Raw genomic sequence first — 13,982 nt, 5'->3', positions numbered from 1 at the left:
ATAGATTAAACAATTATGCTTCGACGTGAAAAGAAACGCCCACATGGGTCAAACATTTATATACAGTAATAAAAAACTGAACCTTTCCAGGCCGCCTAATAAAGTAGAGTAAAGTAGCTTTATTAAATTGTGCTTTAGTTTAATTAATCTAGTACTTTTCGTGCTAGATGTATGTTAAAATAATATCCAACATTGGACTTTCTTGGTTTTTTTAGTTTATATAATAACCCACGAAATGAGAACATTTGCTCATTCCACAGTTTTACCAAGTCATGGGTACCAAGTCCTCTCAACCACTGTTGGATTCTCCCAAAACAAAATCCTCCTTTTCTACTAAAGCTCTTTATGTGCTTCTCTCCTTAGCTGCTATCGTGGGCTCAGTTGGATTAATTTCAATCTGGGCCTTCAGTGGCACTACTAGCCCATCAATTTCCTTGACAGCCCATGTTTGTGATACGGCCCATGATCAGCCATCTTGTTTGGCCATGGTGTCTGAGGTTGCACCTGCTGGTTTGATGGATGCAAAAACAGTGGATATATTAAAGATGGTTTTACATAAATCGTCGTTGAGAATCAATGAGATGATCGATTTGGCCAGCAATGTGAACGTTCGGATCAACGATGGGAAGGAGCAAGCAGCTCTAGCAGATTGCCTAGAGTTGATGGATTTGTCAAGGGATAGATTGATGGACTCCATGATGGGGCTAGGGAACCTATCGGCCCAAGCCCACTTTGATGTCCATTCATGGCTAAGTAGCATTCTCACCAACCATGTTACTTGCATGGATGGACTGAATGGCCAGGCTCGGTCCATTATGGAGCCCATGTTGAATGATTTGATAGCAAGAGCAAGGACTTCCTTGGCCTTGATGGTTGCAATTGCACCAACAAAGACTGATAATAATGTTCAAACAGTTGCTGATGAATTGCCATCATGGGTTAGTGCTAAAGACAGAAGGCTGTTGCAACTTTCAGCAAATGCTATAGCGGCCAATGTTGTAGTGGCTAAAGATGGTAGTGGAAAATACAAGAGTGTAAAAGAAGCAGTTGCGTCTGCTCCAGATAATAGCAAGACTCGATATGTTATTCACGTGAAAAAAGGAATTTATAAAGAAAATGTTGAGATTGGGAAAAAGAAGAAGAATATTATGCTTGTAGGTGATGGCATGGATGCAACCATTATCACTGGAAGCTTGAATGCTGTGGATGGCACAACAACATTCAAATCTGCAACTGTTGGTAAAAATACTATTTCTCACTGTTCTGGTTTGACTAATTAAGGCTTTTTAGTCTAACAAAGAGGCTTGAATATTGAAAATAGTGTCTTGATAGAGTGGTCAGTGTAGAAAAAACGTGTTTGAAAAATTGAAATCTTGAAGAGTCGTGAATGGAAAACTAATTCTCTGAGAAAAGTCCTAAACTACCCTGGGTAAACGGTTCTCTTGCAAAATATCATAGAAAAAAACTTTTCAAGCACAAATGCAGGGTATCAGTTGGGGCTTGAGAAACATATGCAACTTTTACCCAAGCTGTGAGATCTAAATTCCTCATTCGACTAATAATAAGATAGTCTACCTGCTAAAACACTAATGCGACTTAATGAAATAAAAAAATCTTACGTTGAGTATATAACTTAATCTCTTTATATCTAATGCAGCTGCTGTTGGGGATGGATTCATAGCCCAAGATTTACGGTTCCAAAACACGGCAGGACCACAAAAGCACCAAGCAGTGGCCCTTCGTGTTGGAGCTGATTTCTCTGTCATCAACCGTTGCAAAATGGATGCATTCCAGGATACCCTCTACACCCACACACTCCGTCAATTTTATAGAGATTGTTATATCACTGGCACTGTCGATTTCATCTTTGGTAACGCAGCAGTTGTGTTCCAAAACTGCAAACTCGCTGCCCGCAAGCCCATGAGTGGACAGAAAAACATGGTTACCGCCCAAGGTCGTGAAGATCCAAACCAAAACACTGGAACTTCAATCCAGAAGTGTGACATTATTCCTAGCTCGGACCTTGGGGCAGTGAAAGGGTCCGTGAAGACATATTTGGGCCGACCATGGAAAGAGTATTCGCGGACTGTGTTCATGCAGTCAAATATTGGAGACCATATTGATCCAGCAGGTTGGTCGGAATGGAAAGGTGATTTTGCATTGAAAACATTGTATTATGGTGAGTACATGAACAAAGGGCCCGGTGCTGGAACCAGTAATAGAGTGAAATGGCCTGGTTATCATAAGGCCTTAACTACAGCAGAGGCGATGAAATTCACTGTGGCTCAGCTGATTCAAGGAGCAGCTTGGTTAAAATCCACCGGTGTCGCTTACACTGATGGGTTGTGAGAATCTTGTTGAATCAAAAGTATGTTGCCATGTAATGCTAGTGAAGTTTTAGTATGTTTTGGTTGAATGTTGTATGCTTGTTTTGTGATAATCCCTAATAATAATATGCTTCATTGTGGCACTGATGGCTGAACCATGCCACAATACGAAGGTTTAAATGAAACTATTTGGACTTGCAAGTATTAGTGATTGCAAATTGAATAAACGTCAACCAGTAATACAAAGCAGCAGCAACTAGCAAATCAATAATGTGATGCTCCAATTCCCTTTGTTAAGGAAGGACCACATTCAAATCAACTTTCATCAATAATTTTCTCTCTTGGACATTTCCACTCACACAAACACTATTTTTGTTTCTCCTGATCAACACTTTCTCCACACGTTAACGCTAACTAGCCATAGTTGAGGCGAAATATGTCATTCTGCACAAAGAAGCTTCCTTCCACAGTTGGGATCAAGTGAAACATCTGCAATAACACAATTACAAAAAGGCATTTAGTCTTTCTTCTTCAAACAATTCATCATTAAGACAGAGCAAAAATCAAGTATTATATATGTGCATGCGCCTACAAAAAAAAATCTTTTGATCTCTAATTTTGAAACACCCTGTACAGTTTTCCCTATAAGGCTCCACAGCATTAGGTATGTAACTTCTTTTTCTTCTTGACTTCCAATGTGAGAAATTGTCGGCACACGCAACAAATATAAAATCATACACTTAAACGACACATATGAAGGAAAGATAGAAACATAGACCTGACTAAACCTCAGGGGATGGTCCTCTCCAAGAAGTTGAATGCTACCACTGACAAAGACTATGATCCCTCCGGTAAAGGAGGAAGGTTGAGAATCGATGGTGCTAATCACATGACGGCATTGTCCAAAAGGCAACTCATTAAGCTTAGCACAGATATCTTCACTTCCCAGCAACTTTTGGCCCTCAAATGAGAACATGGAGCTTGGTTGATAGAGAGCACCAATCGATGATCGATCATTGTCAAAAAGATTGTAGTAGTGATCCACAAATGCTCTTCCTACCATTTCTGTTTGTTCTTCCATTTCCCCTTTCAAAACTCTCAACTCACTTTTGATTGATGTCTTAATCCAATTTCAAGCACAAAGAAGGCAAGGCTTGAGAGAACAGAATATAAGAAAGTAAATGGTTTTGCTATCAAGGAAAGAATATATATATATATATATATATATATATATATATATAGGAAAAAGGAAAATGTAACAGAAAGGGCATCTAAGCTGCTGCATGGATACGCAAGTTCATAGGAAAAAGTACAGGATAAAGGCTTAAAGAATTAAAATTCATATGTACCTTTATAACTCAATGAAGGAAAAGGAAAGAAGGGGTTGTTAAAAGAACCAGCAAGATCTGCTGAAGCAAACCGACCATCAAGCTTTTTCGCCAACAATATTTTTTCTTGATCTGTAAATTTTATTGACTGCACATAGTGTTTTCAAGATTCAACGTATGCAAAAAAACAATATGTAACTGAAGGGAAGTGGTGAAATTGCTCAAAGGAATATATTCTTTCCTGAACAAAAGGATCAACTTTATATCTAAAAGTGAACAACAATTTCCACCCACTTCCACTTTTATGCAACAAAAAGTAAAACATAAGGTGGACGGTGGACCTGAAGAGCTTGATTAGCATAGTTCAGATCAAACTTAACGACATAACACTGCATCTTTCTCTTGATGGTAGAGTAGTTCTTAAGCAATGTTTCTCCAAAATAAGCATCTTAATATCTTTATTTCCGCGTTCAAGAAGAACTACTCCATAATTTTCTTATAATTAGATTTTCCTTATCTGATTCTGTGAAATTCTTTTTTTCAAAGTCTCTCTGCAAAGCAATAGCATAAACACTGCCTAAGTATACTGAAATTCTTACTGTTCTTATATGATCAGCTAGATCTCAGAACTGATAATAAATGATTGTTTAAATGAGAGTAAGATGATGGTTTTTGAAACAACATAATGTTCATTCATTCCCTCGCATGTTAAGATGAACCATCGATAAGCCAGTGACAGTTTTTCAGAGAGGACTAATTGCATGGTCACACTCTTAACAGATTCCTTCACTCCAATTGTTATTTCCACCCCATAAATAGAAAATTTCATGGTTAAAAGACCATGAAATATGGAAAACTGTGTTTTTCAAAGACACGGCTTTAGCATGAATAGTGATTGGGACTTCTTCCATCAGACATGTAATAGAGCATGGTAACGGTTAAATATATCTGAACCATCAAGATAAGCAACCAAGCAATGGAACAACAAAAACACGGCCCAGCGTACAAAACATTTCGTGTTAGCAGAGTTTGGGAAGGGCCACAGCCCAAGCCATGGCCCATGAAACAACGAAATGCCAGAAATAGTGAGTCACACAACAACAACAACAACAAATCCAGTGTATTCCCACAAAGTGTGGTCTGGTAGGGTAGAATGTACACAGTCCATACCGCTACCTCCGAAGAAGTAGAGAGGTTGTTTCGGATAGACCCCCGGCTCAGGACAAAGAATAGTAAATAAGGTCGCAATGATAATATGAAGCATGATGGATGGCATTACATAGATAATTAACGAGGAATAATACAAATAGAGATCAGAGAATTACGAAAAGAGAAATGCGAGCAATACGAAATACGAAATAGGAAGCAAAAATAAGAAATAGGACATCCACCTAGTAGTAACATACACTCACAAGCCCAAAGACATCCACCCTACCCAAACTCTCCTGGCTAGAGTCTCCTACCTATGGACACAGTCCTAGGATTACTAACCCGGCTACACAAGGGCTCTCCTAACTACTAGCTACAACTCACACATCCACACTAGCCTTCTACCCTTATCCGCGACCTCCACACCTTCCTATCTAGGGTCATATCCTCAATAAGTTGAAGCTGCTCCATGTCATGTCTAATCACCTCCCTCCAGTATTTCTTCGGCCTACCTATACTCCTCCTGAATCTGTCCAAGGCTAGCCTCTGACACCTACGAACTGGGGCATCCGTGCTCCTCATCACATGCCCAAACGATCTCAGCCTTCCTTCCCGCATCTTCTCCTCCACCGAAGCCACTCTCACCTTCTCTCGGATAATCTTATTTCTAACTCTATCCCCTCTAGTAAGCCCACACAGCCAAGATGCTAAAATCTTTATTTGCCTAGTACCAAATGTTTCTGCCAAATCTTAGGCTTATCCACTTGTTTTATTTTCAACTGCGCCAAGAAAGCTGTCCGCCTTCCCCTTCTCCCCTTCCTTCCCTTCACTCACTCAAGAAAATCTCCTATCTTTATTGATAAGTAAAAGAGAACAGCATATAATTCCTTAACAGAGAAAAATTGCCATATAACTTCCACAGATACTATAATTTGAATTGGGATATCGCAAATACACTAGTCAACCCTTTTTCATCCTCTCCTGTTCTTCTCTAGTTCTGCAGAACATAATATACTCTTCTAATTGTAAGATCATTGGGCGCATTGGAAACATATATCTGCAAAATTACCTAAATAATTTCCTTCAATTTGCATACGGACCATTTTCTAGGTTTCTTCAACAAAGGAAACTACTTTCTGGACAAACATAAAAAGGAAGATGCCTTCCTGCAGATAGCAGCATAATTTGAATAACAAAAGAATGGGGTAAACAACCGTGATACATAGTTGGGAGCCCATTCCTCTTGATAGTTGGTAATTCTAGCCAAAACCTTGATCTTTTGTTGTCCTATGATGCTCCAACCCATGAAAAGCTTCACAGTTAACGGAAAGATCAAGATTTCCACTTAGCCCTCATGTAGTTCCCACGCAATTTCTCAGCGTTCAATGGGACCCTCGATGCTATTACTTTTAAAGTGAGGTCAGCCACTATGGCCGGCTGCAACTAAAAGATGAATAATAAGCTGTACTTCTCCCTCTAATAGAAAAAGTAAGATTTTCCTCGGTGCTTATCTGAAACAACTAAGTGGAAGAAACTTCCAAAGTCTAGCTTCTGCAGATATGCAGGGGAGATTGAACACTAAAATGTGTGCTTTTAGATCCTAAAATGCTGCCAGTTTCAATTTGATGCGAACTGTCCTTCAAGAACTTTGTTCTGTAAATATCGATTTCTGTGGAAGGAAACACATACATAAAAGACTTCTCCCATACCTATTTGCTTCAGAAATGAATGAGATAGGTAAAAAGTTCAACAAGCAAATCTACTTGTGTTTATCCATATAATTCAAAAGTATTTGTACTTGGAATAACCTCTCTGTTAAATTTATACAATGTAGAAATTAGACACTTAATGCTAGAGAACAAGAATCTACCTTTGACAACAACACAACAGGTTCTAATCTTTTGACTGTTTACACATGATTTCCCTCATCTTATCTGATGTATGAGATGTGCTTCGCATATTAGACACGGAGACGTAAGCTAACAAGTGGTGATTACAGAAATGGCACAAGAGTAATGATCACGTAAGTAACTACAAAGACTGTAAGTTTGAGGATGTAAAATGAGAAATTATTATTGGTAAACAATTTTCAAAACTTCAAGTGGCACACAAATGCTTCACTACAAGATAAAAAAATGCATAAATCTAAAAACTAAAAGCTGATCTTTTGATTGAATCTGGATCAGCTCACATGTAGTATAAACTAGAAATCTCTTACCTAAGAGAATAACAGCCAAACAAACTACATTGCTATCACTTCCATCTTGAAGGCCAATAAGGATGAATTCCATAGCCAGTCTTCCAATTATTCAAGTAAATGACCTTCTGTACAGCCCAAAACGAAACGAAGAGCCCTAAAGCCATCAGCAAGTTCTGTGTTCCCTTGTTCTTCAAACGAACCGAAACATGAGTCATAAATGCCAACAACAATCCAACGATCGTGTACAAGAATCCAACAGCAAAACCTTCAGCTCCTAACTGCATCCCAGCTCCTTGGTAAAACATAATCGACTTCCCTGCTGGATCATTTCTATCCATCAAAAACAAAGGTGCTTTCCTAATTATAGTAAACATTGTCCCTGCAACACTGAAAAAGTAGACGAGAATCGATCCGCTCATCCACACATACTTATCCTGCAAAATTGTATTTCCAATAACAAACCTTTTCACCAAATACGGACTCCAAATCAAGAATCCAGCACCAATAACCATCATCATTTTCTTCGGAATAACCGGACGTGTATGAATCGGGCCTACATAAACATTCGCATTCGTCTCCACAAACTCCTTCATCGACACAGCTCCCATAGAAAACCCAGAAGCACCCATTCGTACACAATCTTTCTTAACATCATCCACACGAACAGGCACTAACCGAACATGTGGTATAGACTTAACATCGAAAAACTCAAAAGACGACTTAGACTCCTCAAACTCGATAATGAAGAAGAATATATGAGTATTGTTTCCGGGGTTGTTGGTGAGATAAGAAGAGGAGAGAAGAGAGAACTCGTATTTGACACTGGGAATAGAATTCTCGGACTTAGCATGGAGTTGTCGGGCATCGAAGAAGATGAGAGAGGAGAATGGTTTAGGGGAAGGGATAGAGAGGATGCGTTGGAGAAGATTGTCTTTGAGGTGGATTAAGCCGAGAAGAGATTTTGATCGGAGATGGATGAGCTCAGAGTGTAAGTCATTAGAATGGGTGATGATGGGTGAGAGGAGAAAGAGGAGGGTGATGGGCAGAAGAGGAGCATGGATTGGAGAGATCGCCATTCTTGATAATTTGATGGAGGTTTTCATGCATGCATAAAGCAGAAATCAGAAAAATGGTTCTTATGTTGATTGGGCATGTGCTTTGGGTCGGGTCGGATCTGTTGAGAAAATTGGGCGGACTGTTAACTGAAAACTAGTAATCTTATTAATATGGAAATAAAATTTGGATAAATGTATCCTTAGCTAAAATACAGAACAAGTAAAACTTCAGTATTAAATTGATCGAGTTCGAAAAATTACTTTTGAGTTTCAAATGTGCAATTTAAATTCTAAAAAAAAAAAAAAAAAAAAAAACATGGAATTGAAATCTTTATCAATTCATTTAGCTGCCTCAGTTCAAACTTTTTTCGTCTAGTTCAAACTGCTACAATACAAATTCCAAAATTTTATCATGGAGTTGTGAACATAAATGTTCAACCTTCGATACAATTTTCTGTTGTTTCAGTTACGAGTATTTTTATTTATATTTTATAGAGAAAATGTTTTGTTTCCATCCTAAAATATACATGAAATTGCTGAGCAACGCCCGAACTTTAAGAGGGTCCTATTACCTTGACTAATTAAAATAGTATTTTTGGCAGCCTTAGTGCCTACGTGGCACATACGTGGACCTTCAGTGTGTTGATTCACCGATGTGCCACGTAAGTACTACGGTTGCCAAAAATACAGTTTTAATTAGTCTAGGGATAATAGAACCCTCCAAAAGTTGAGGTGTGCCTCGACAATTTTGTGTATAGCTAAGGTGGAAACAAAGCATTTACTCTATTTTATGTATTCAAAAGCAAACAAGATTTTAGTAATTTTGAAGCGTTAATTAAATGCCAAGTTTAACCGAAAATAGTGTTGTTTCCTCCGGTAATATAAGTCCGTTTAGTATGTATCCACATAAACTTTTAATCTATGAAGCAGGGCAGCTAGAAAAGTCTGTACAAAAGAAAGCCCCGTCTAATTTTGTAAGGATTTTAATGTTTATAGAACTGCTTCAGCCTTGCTTTACGTGTTCCGTCCTGCATTATCAGCAAAACAAGAATATACAATTACAGTTAATCTTGTTGGCAGAATCTTCAAAACATCGTCCATTTCTTTCGGTTCATACAAGTATGATTTTCCACTACAGCAGCTTCCTCTTCCTTGGGCCTTCTCTGTGCCAGCGCCTGAGCAAAGGATCTGTTGATCTTGTCATGACATATTTCAATACAATCATACTTGAGAAAAGCTGTCAAAACTGCATAATAACCTGGCAGCGCAAAAAACAAGTAATAGATGGTCTCTGAACCTCTCCTGCATAAGAAGAACTTGCTAAATGGGTGAAGATTCTCATGAGTGAGCCAAGCTTCTTCAAACCCAATTCATGCAAAGAAAACTATCTTGAATGAAGCGTTGGATCTCCAGGTCTGTTTCCATGGCCAAGGACTTAATAAGCTCTGTGCTCTTTTGTTAAAATTATGTGCATCATCTCACTTGCTAGGAATCCATGTGACATTGTCTTCTGGACTAGACAGCTGCTAATATGTGTCTTAAAGATGGAAAAAATCAACAGCCCTGTTCAGGGCCCAGTAATTGAAATTTCTTCTGAGGTTGATACCCCAAACCCGTTTACTCTATTTTCAGCCAATGTATAAATATGGAAACAGAACTTTCAAAGGTCCGTGTCCTATCCAATTGCCCATCAACAAAGAAAATTTCTCCCATTGCCCACCTTGATCCAATACTCGCCTTAAAGTGCAGCCACAGAGATCTAATGTCCTTCCGTACTTGACACGCATAAGATGTTCTCACTTCTCTAGTATACCATTGGCCATCAGTGATAACATCAATGCAGAGCACTTCTACCTCAGTATTAAATCTCCATAACCATTTAATAAAAACGATTTTATTCTGTTGTCAGAGATTTCTAATCCCCAATCCTCCATCTTTTCTGTGTTTAATTACAGACATCCAATTCACCAAATTAAACAACTTCATTTCGTCGTCATCTTGCCATAAGAAGTTCCTCCTGAATTTATCAATTTCTATTCTCCTTCACTCCTTCCCAGATGCTACTTTGTGCTTAGCCCCATTGGCAATCCAAGATAAGTAGCGGATAATGTACCACCTTGGCAGCCTAAGGTAGCAGTCAAAATCAGCAACTAGTGACTTCGTTGACTGGATATTACTGTAGTAACTTTTTCCCCAATTAATATAAAGCTCAGAGACAGCTTCAAAAACCATTAGAATCACCTCAGATGTTTAAGTTGATCGACCTCAGCATCACAGCTCAAAGAGACTGAATGATTTCAGAAAAAGTGGGCTGGAATACAACCAAACAATGATAACTCTGCTGGGGGAGATAAAAACACTTAGAAGGAAGCCACTGGAAAGAGTTTCCAGGCTAAGAATTCTTTAGGAATGATGTACAGGACAGACTTCAAAGAATTAAATCATCAAAACTGCCTACAAGTCCACCATCCACCATGACATCAGTAAATAAACTTTCAAGTGTAGCCAAACAATTGTGCAACTATATGATTGAACGTTCCCTCTGAACAGAATTTTGTGTCAAAGTGAAAAGGGGAAGTAGAAAAGGAACAAATTACCATTTGTAAATAACAACAGATTCATATATCTCATTGTATGCTGTTTCAATTGCGCATAGCAAGATGTAAAAATTGGATGGCTACCAAAAGCGAGCATCACTAAAATCTACTCTCAAATGAGCAGCCATGCTGTACAGTGTGTATACTTAGAGAATAGATAAGATATAAATGAGGTCAAAATGTATTATTTAGCCAAACCCAGAAATCAAACGCTTATATGCTTTTTTGTCGGGTTTAAGCCCCAATTTCAACATCTCATCATGCAATCTCATTGCTTTTCTAAATTCCTTTTCCTGACATAACCCTCTTATCATGATTGAAAAACTTTCACTGCTTAACATGTCATGAGTTCTCATGTAATTGAAGATCCTTAGAGCTTCTTCATGCCGTCTTAATTTAAACAATCTGTCAAGTAATATACCATAGGTCTCTACATCTAAAGCAACACCAAGTCTCTCTAGTTCAGTATGTAAAGAGACGGCAGAATCAATCCTTCTGCTAAAGCAATAGTGCCGCACCAAAGAGCAACAACAAAAAGATTCAAACTGAAGTCCTCTTTGAAAAATTACATTCAGAAGCTCCTCAGCTTCTTTCCACTTATGCTTTTCACACAGAGAAACTATAAATTTAGATACTTGAGATATGGGAGGAACGAATCCCCTCCCTATCAAGTCTTTCAACAAGCCGCTAACTTCCAGTGATGAATTTACATTGCATAGGACACTCATGAAGGCACTATAGCATTTGTCACTAGTAAATATTTTTCTCTCAAGTATAATGTTGTACATCCAAATAGCATCTTCAGCTCTACCTTCCTTGGAGAACGCCCTTAGCATCGAGCCATAAGTATTGTCTTGTAGTTTAATCTTTTTATTAGAAGCTTCCCTGAAAAACAACTCAGCTGCATATATTTTCCCCATATCAGAAAACTTCCGAATCACAGAATCATAGTCCGGTGTCACATCTTTCGGGAGATATCCTTTTACCACCATGGAACTCATCACTGATTCAATCACCTCGGCATTTTGATATTTGCAAGCACCATCAAGAATTGAGCTAAGAGTGCTAAAGGTAGGATCAATACATTTCTTACGCATATCATTTAAATAACCAAATGCAGCTTCAAAATCCCCTCTCTTCGAGTAACCGTCTATAAGTAGATTATACATAACAGGACTACAAACCCCCTTCTCTAGAATACGAACAATTTGCTCAAACTTCTTATCTTTACAAAGCATTTGAGCAATTAAAGACCATGTAACCACATTCTCCTGAACCCCATTACGAATAATCGAACCATAACAACACCAACCCAGTCTTAACTCATTCTTACTAAGCAGTAAACTAAGCAACTTATTACAACAATTAACAGACACCAAATAACCACAATCTCTAAGTATCTGATAAACCTGAAGAGCTTCCAAGAACAAAACTTTACTACAATAACATTCAAGAACTGAGCTCCACACTGTAGACTGAACACAAATTTCAGACTCTTTCAATGACTGAATCAAGGAACCGACAATTTGGGCTGGTGGGTGTGTTTGAATGAGAGAATCCAAGATGGGTTTTGCGGGTTTGGATAGTCCGGACCCGAGAAGTACATACACCAGTGTACAAAGAACTTTAGCATCAGGTTGGAAATCAAGATTGTTCTTGGCATAATGGAAGAAGTTTAGAGAAACTTGTGGGTTAGTTTGGGTGCTGTGGAGGATTTGAAGGAAGAGAAATGGAGAAAGTTTGAGGTTTTTGAGAAGTGAAGGCCAGTGATTTGTTCGTCTTTGTAAGAGAATGGAAGAAATTTGGGAAACTAATTGAGTTTGTTTGAATTGGGTTCTCCAATTTTGAGGCTTTTGTGTTGTTGTTAGAGTGGTTGTTGCTATTGTGATTGATTTTTGGAAGATAAAGAGAGCTCTAGAGGCAATGGTCATTTGAGTAATGGTGCAAAGAGAATTGGTTGTTCAATTGGGAAGATGAATTGCAGAGAGATTCTGTGTATTTTCTAGGGGTCAAATTTGTAATAGGTGGCTAGTTTGTTAAAGCTTTCTCTAAGGAGCCTAACTCTATGAACATTTTAAACCCAAACTAAACCCCAAAAAATTGGAACATAGTATAAGTACAAGCACAACTTCTTAAAATATACATTACCTCGTTTGGTTGGGAACAAGTTATTCCGAGATAATTAATTTTAGAATTAGTTATTCTAGATTAATTTTCATCATATATATAGAATAACTTATCCTAACATTAAAATATAAATGATGGGACAAATAATCTCTTAACTAACTAATATCACCAACCAAAATGAGATTAAATCATACATTTTATTCCGGGTCTATTATAATTTATACCTCACATCAAACGACCCCCAAGGGATTCGTTTTACATAGTAGAGAATTCTTTTAAATAGATCAAGCCTAATATGATTGATTTGGAGCACGAAAAACTGTAGGAGGAATGCTTACTTCAATAGTTAAATTTTGAGGTATGATTTTTCATGAGTTGTATCATCGATCAGAGTCAAAATTTTAAATTTGCAAATAGAATTTTCAAAAAACACTAAAAGAAAAAAGGGAGTTCTCGACAGTTTTACCCCGTGGCTCACAATGAATCCATGTGATTGCATAGAGCATATCGATCTTGCTTAAAATGGACTCGTATTTTACAATAAATTACTTGCCATGCTTCATAAATTACTTGTTAGTTTCAATAAGTTTAGCTTCGAGGCTAATGAGCCTCATGACTTTGTGATTCACAACGGAATAGGAAAAGGGGAAACTATAGCACGAGAAATTGATAGCATTATGTTATGTGATTTTTCCATACATGATAAAAATTTCCCAGGTAGAGCAAAGACATTGCAAACAACTACTATTTGAGAATTAAATTTGCAATGGTAGGCTTAAAATTTGATACACCTTTTTAATTTGTTTGTCGTATATTAGAGTTTATTTTGAATTTGAATTGTGGTAGCTTTTTCTGTAATAAAAAGATTATCTTCTTGTAGAATAGGCATTACTCTAATATTTATCCTCATACAAATTTATATAAAAAGAGATGCAATCAGCAGAATAAAGAAATTAACACTTACATTCTCTACCTTCTTGTGCTTAACCTTTCTCGTTCTTTATATGGTATCAGATTTGCCCATCGATCCTATGGCCAATTCTCAAAACTCCAGCAACCTATTATCACTTGCAAAAGAATCTGGTTCTTCCACCATTATTCAGCTGTCAAACCTCTATCTCAAACTTGATAGAAACAACTATTGTCTTTGGAAAGGAAATACCTTGGACATACTCAAAGCCTTTTTTCTTGACTCCTTT

General features: G+C 37.7%; 4 protein-coding genes across 5 annotated transcripts; 1 reads left to right on the top strand and 3 right to left on the bottom strand.

Annotated features, from left to right (window-relative positions):
* LOC107859554 (pectinesterase) lies at positions 1 to 2,512 on the top strand. The gene is made up of 2 exons (XM_016704601.2): positions 1 to 1,239; positions 1,658 to 2,512. The coding sequence occupies exons 1-2, from the start codon at positions 273 to 275 to the stop codon at positions 2,347 to 2,349; spliced, it is 1,659 nt and encodes a 552-aa protein (XP_016560087.1). The 5' UTR covers positions 1 to 272; the 3' UTR covers positions 2,350 to 2,512.
* Positions 2,513 to 2,515: 3 nt separating this feature from the next.
* LOC107859555 (nuclear transport factor 2B) lies at positions 2,516 to 3,927 on the bottom strand. Of its 2 annotated transcripts, none has more exons than XM_047407044.1 (3): positions 3,677 to 3,927; positions 3,106 to 3,447; positions 2,516 to 2,816 (listed from the first exon to the last, which is right to left on the bottom strand). In XM_047407044.1, the coding sequence occupies exons 2-3, from the start codon at positions 3,406 to 3,408 to the stop codon at positions 2,742 to 2,744; spliced, it is 378 nt and encodes a 125-aa protein (XP_047263000.1). In that variant the 5' UTR covers positions 3,409 to 3,447; positions 3,677 to 3,927; the 3' UTR covers positions 2,516 to 2,741. The 2 variants fall into 2 exon arrangements, with proteins under 2 accessions (XP_047263000.1, XP_016560088.1); XM_016704602.2 differs by having other exon boundaries at positions 3,106 to 3,480; positions 3,677 to 3,923.
* A 2,924-nt stretch (positions 3,928 to 6,851) lies between these two features.
* On the bottom strand, positions 6,852 to 8,725 carry LOC107861255 (probable dolichyl-diphosphooligosaccharide--protein glycosyltransferase subunit 3B). The gene has a single exon (XM_016706604.2). The coding sequence runs from the start codon at positions 8,105 to 8,107 to the stop codon at positions 7,058 to 7,060; it is 1,050 nt and encodes a 349-aa protein (XP_016562090.2). The 5' UTR covers positions 8,108 to 8,725; the 3' UTR covers positions 6,852 to 7,057.
* Positions 8,726 to 10,844: 2,119 nt separating this feature from the next.
* Positions 10,845 to 12,587, bottom strand: LOC107859552 (pentatricopeptide repeat-containing protein At4g21170). Its single transcript, XM_016704599.2, has one exon. It carries the CDS (start codon positions 12,585 to 12,587, stop codon positions 10,845 to 10,847), a length of 1,743 nt encoding a protein of 580 aa, XP_016560085.2.
* Positions 12,588 to 13,982: the final 1,395 nt, after the last annotated feature.

The sequence above is a fragment of the Capsicum annuum genome, chromosome 2 (genome assembly GCF_002878395.1).
Source record: "Capsicum annuum cultivar UCD-10X-F1 chromosome 2, UCD10Xv1.1, whole genome shotgun sequence".
Taxonomy (NCBI): Eukaryota; Viridiplantae; Streptophyta; class Magnoliopsida; order Solanales; family Solanaceae; genus Capsicum; species Capsicum annuum.
The sequence above is the reverse complement of the archived record's forward strand: the minus strand, read 5'-3'. Positions and strand labels throughout refer to the sequence as shown.

What these genes read in the sequence shown, in the direction of transcription:
- LOC107859552 (XM_016704599.2), bottom strand. Translation starts at nt 12,587, where the DNA reads ATGACCATTGCCTCTAGAGCTCTCTTTATCTTCCAAAAATCAATCACA.
- LOC107859555 (XM_047407044.1), bottom strand. Translation starts at nt 3,408, where the DNA reads ATGGAAGAACAAACAGAAATGGTAGGAAGAGCATTTGTGGATCACTAC. An exon ending in ATCCCCTGAGGTTTAGTCAG is followed by an intron (nt 2,817 to 3,105) that starts GTCTATGTTTCT and finishes GTGTTATTGCAG; the next exon opens with ATGTTTCACTTGATCCCAAC.
- LOC107861255 (XM_016706604.2), bottom strand. Translation starts at nt 8,107, where the DNA reads ATGAAAACCTCCATCAAATTATCAAGAATGGCGATCTCTCCAATCCAT.
- LOC107859554 (XM_016704601.2), top strand. Translation starts at nt 273, where the DNA reads ATGGGTACCAAGTCCTCTCAACCACTGTTGGATTCTCCCAAAACAAAA. An exon ending in ATTCAAATCTGCAACTGTTG is followed by an intron (nt 1,240 to 1,657) that starts GTAAAAATACTA and finishes TATCTAATGCAG; the next exon opens with CTGCTGTTGGGGATGGATTC.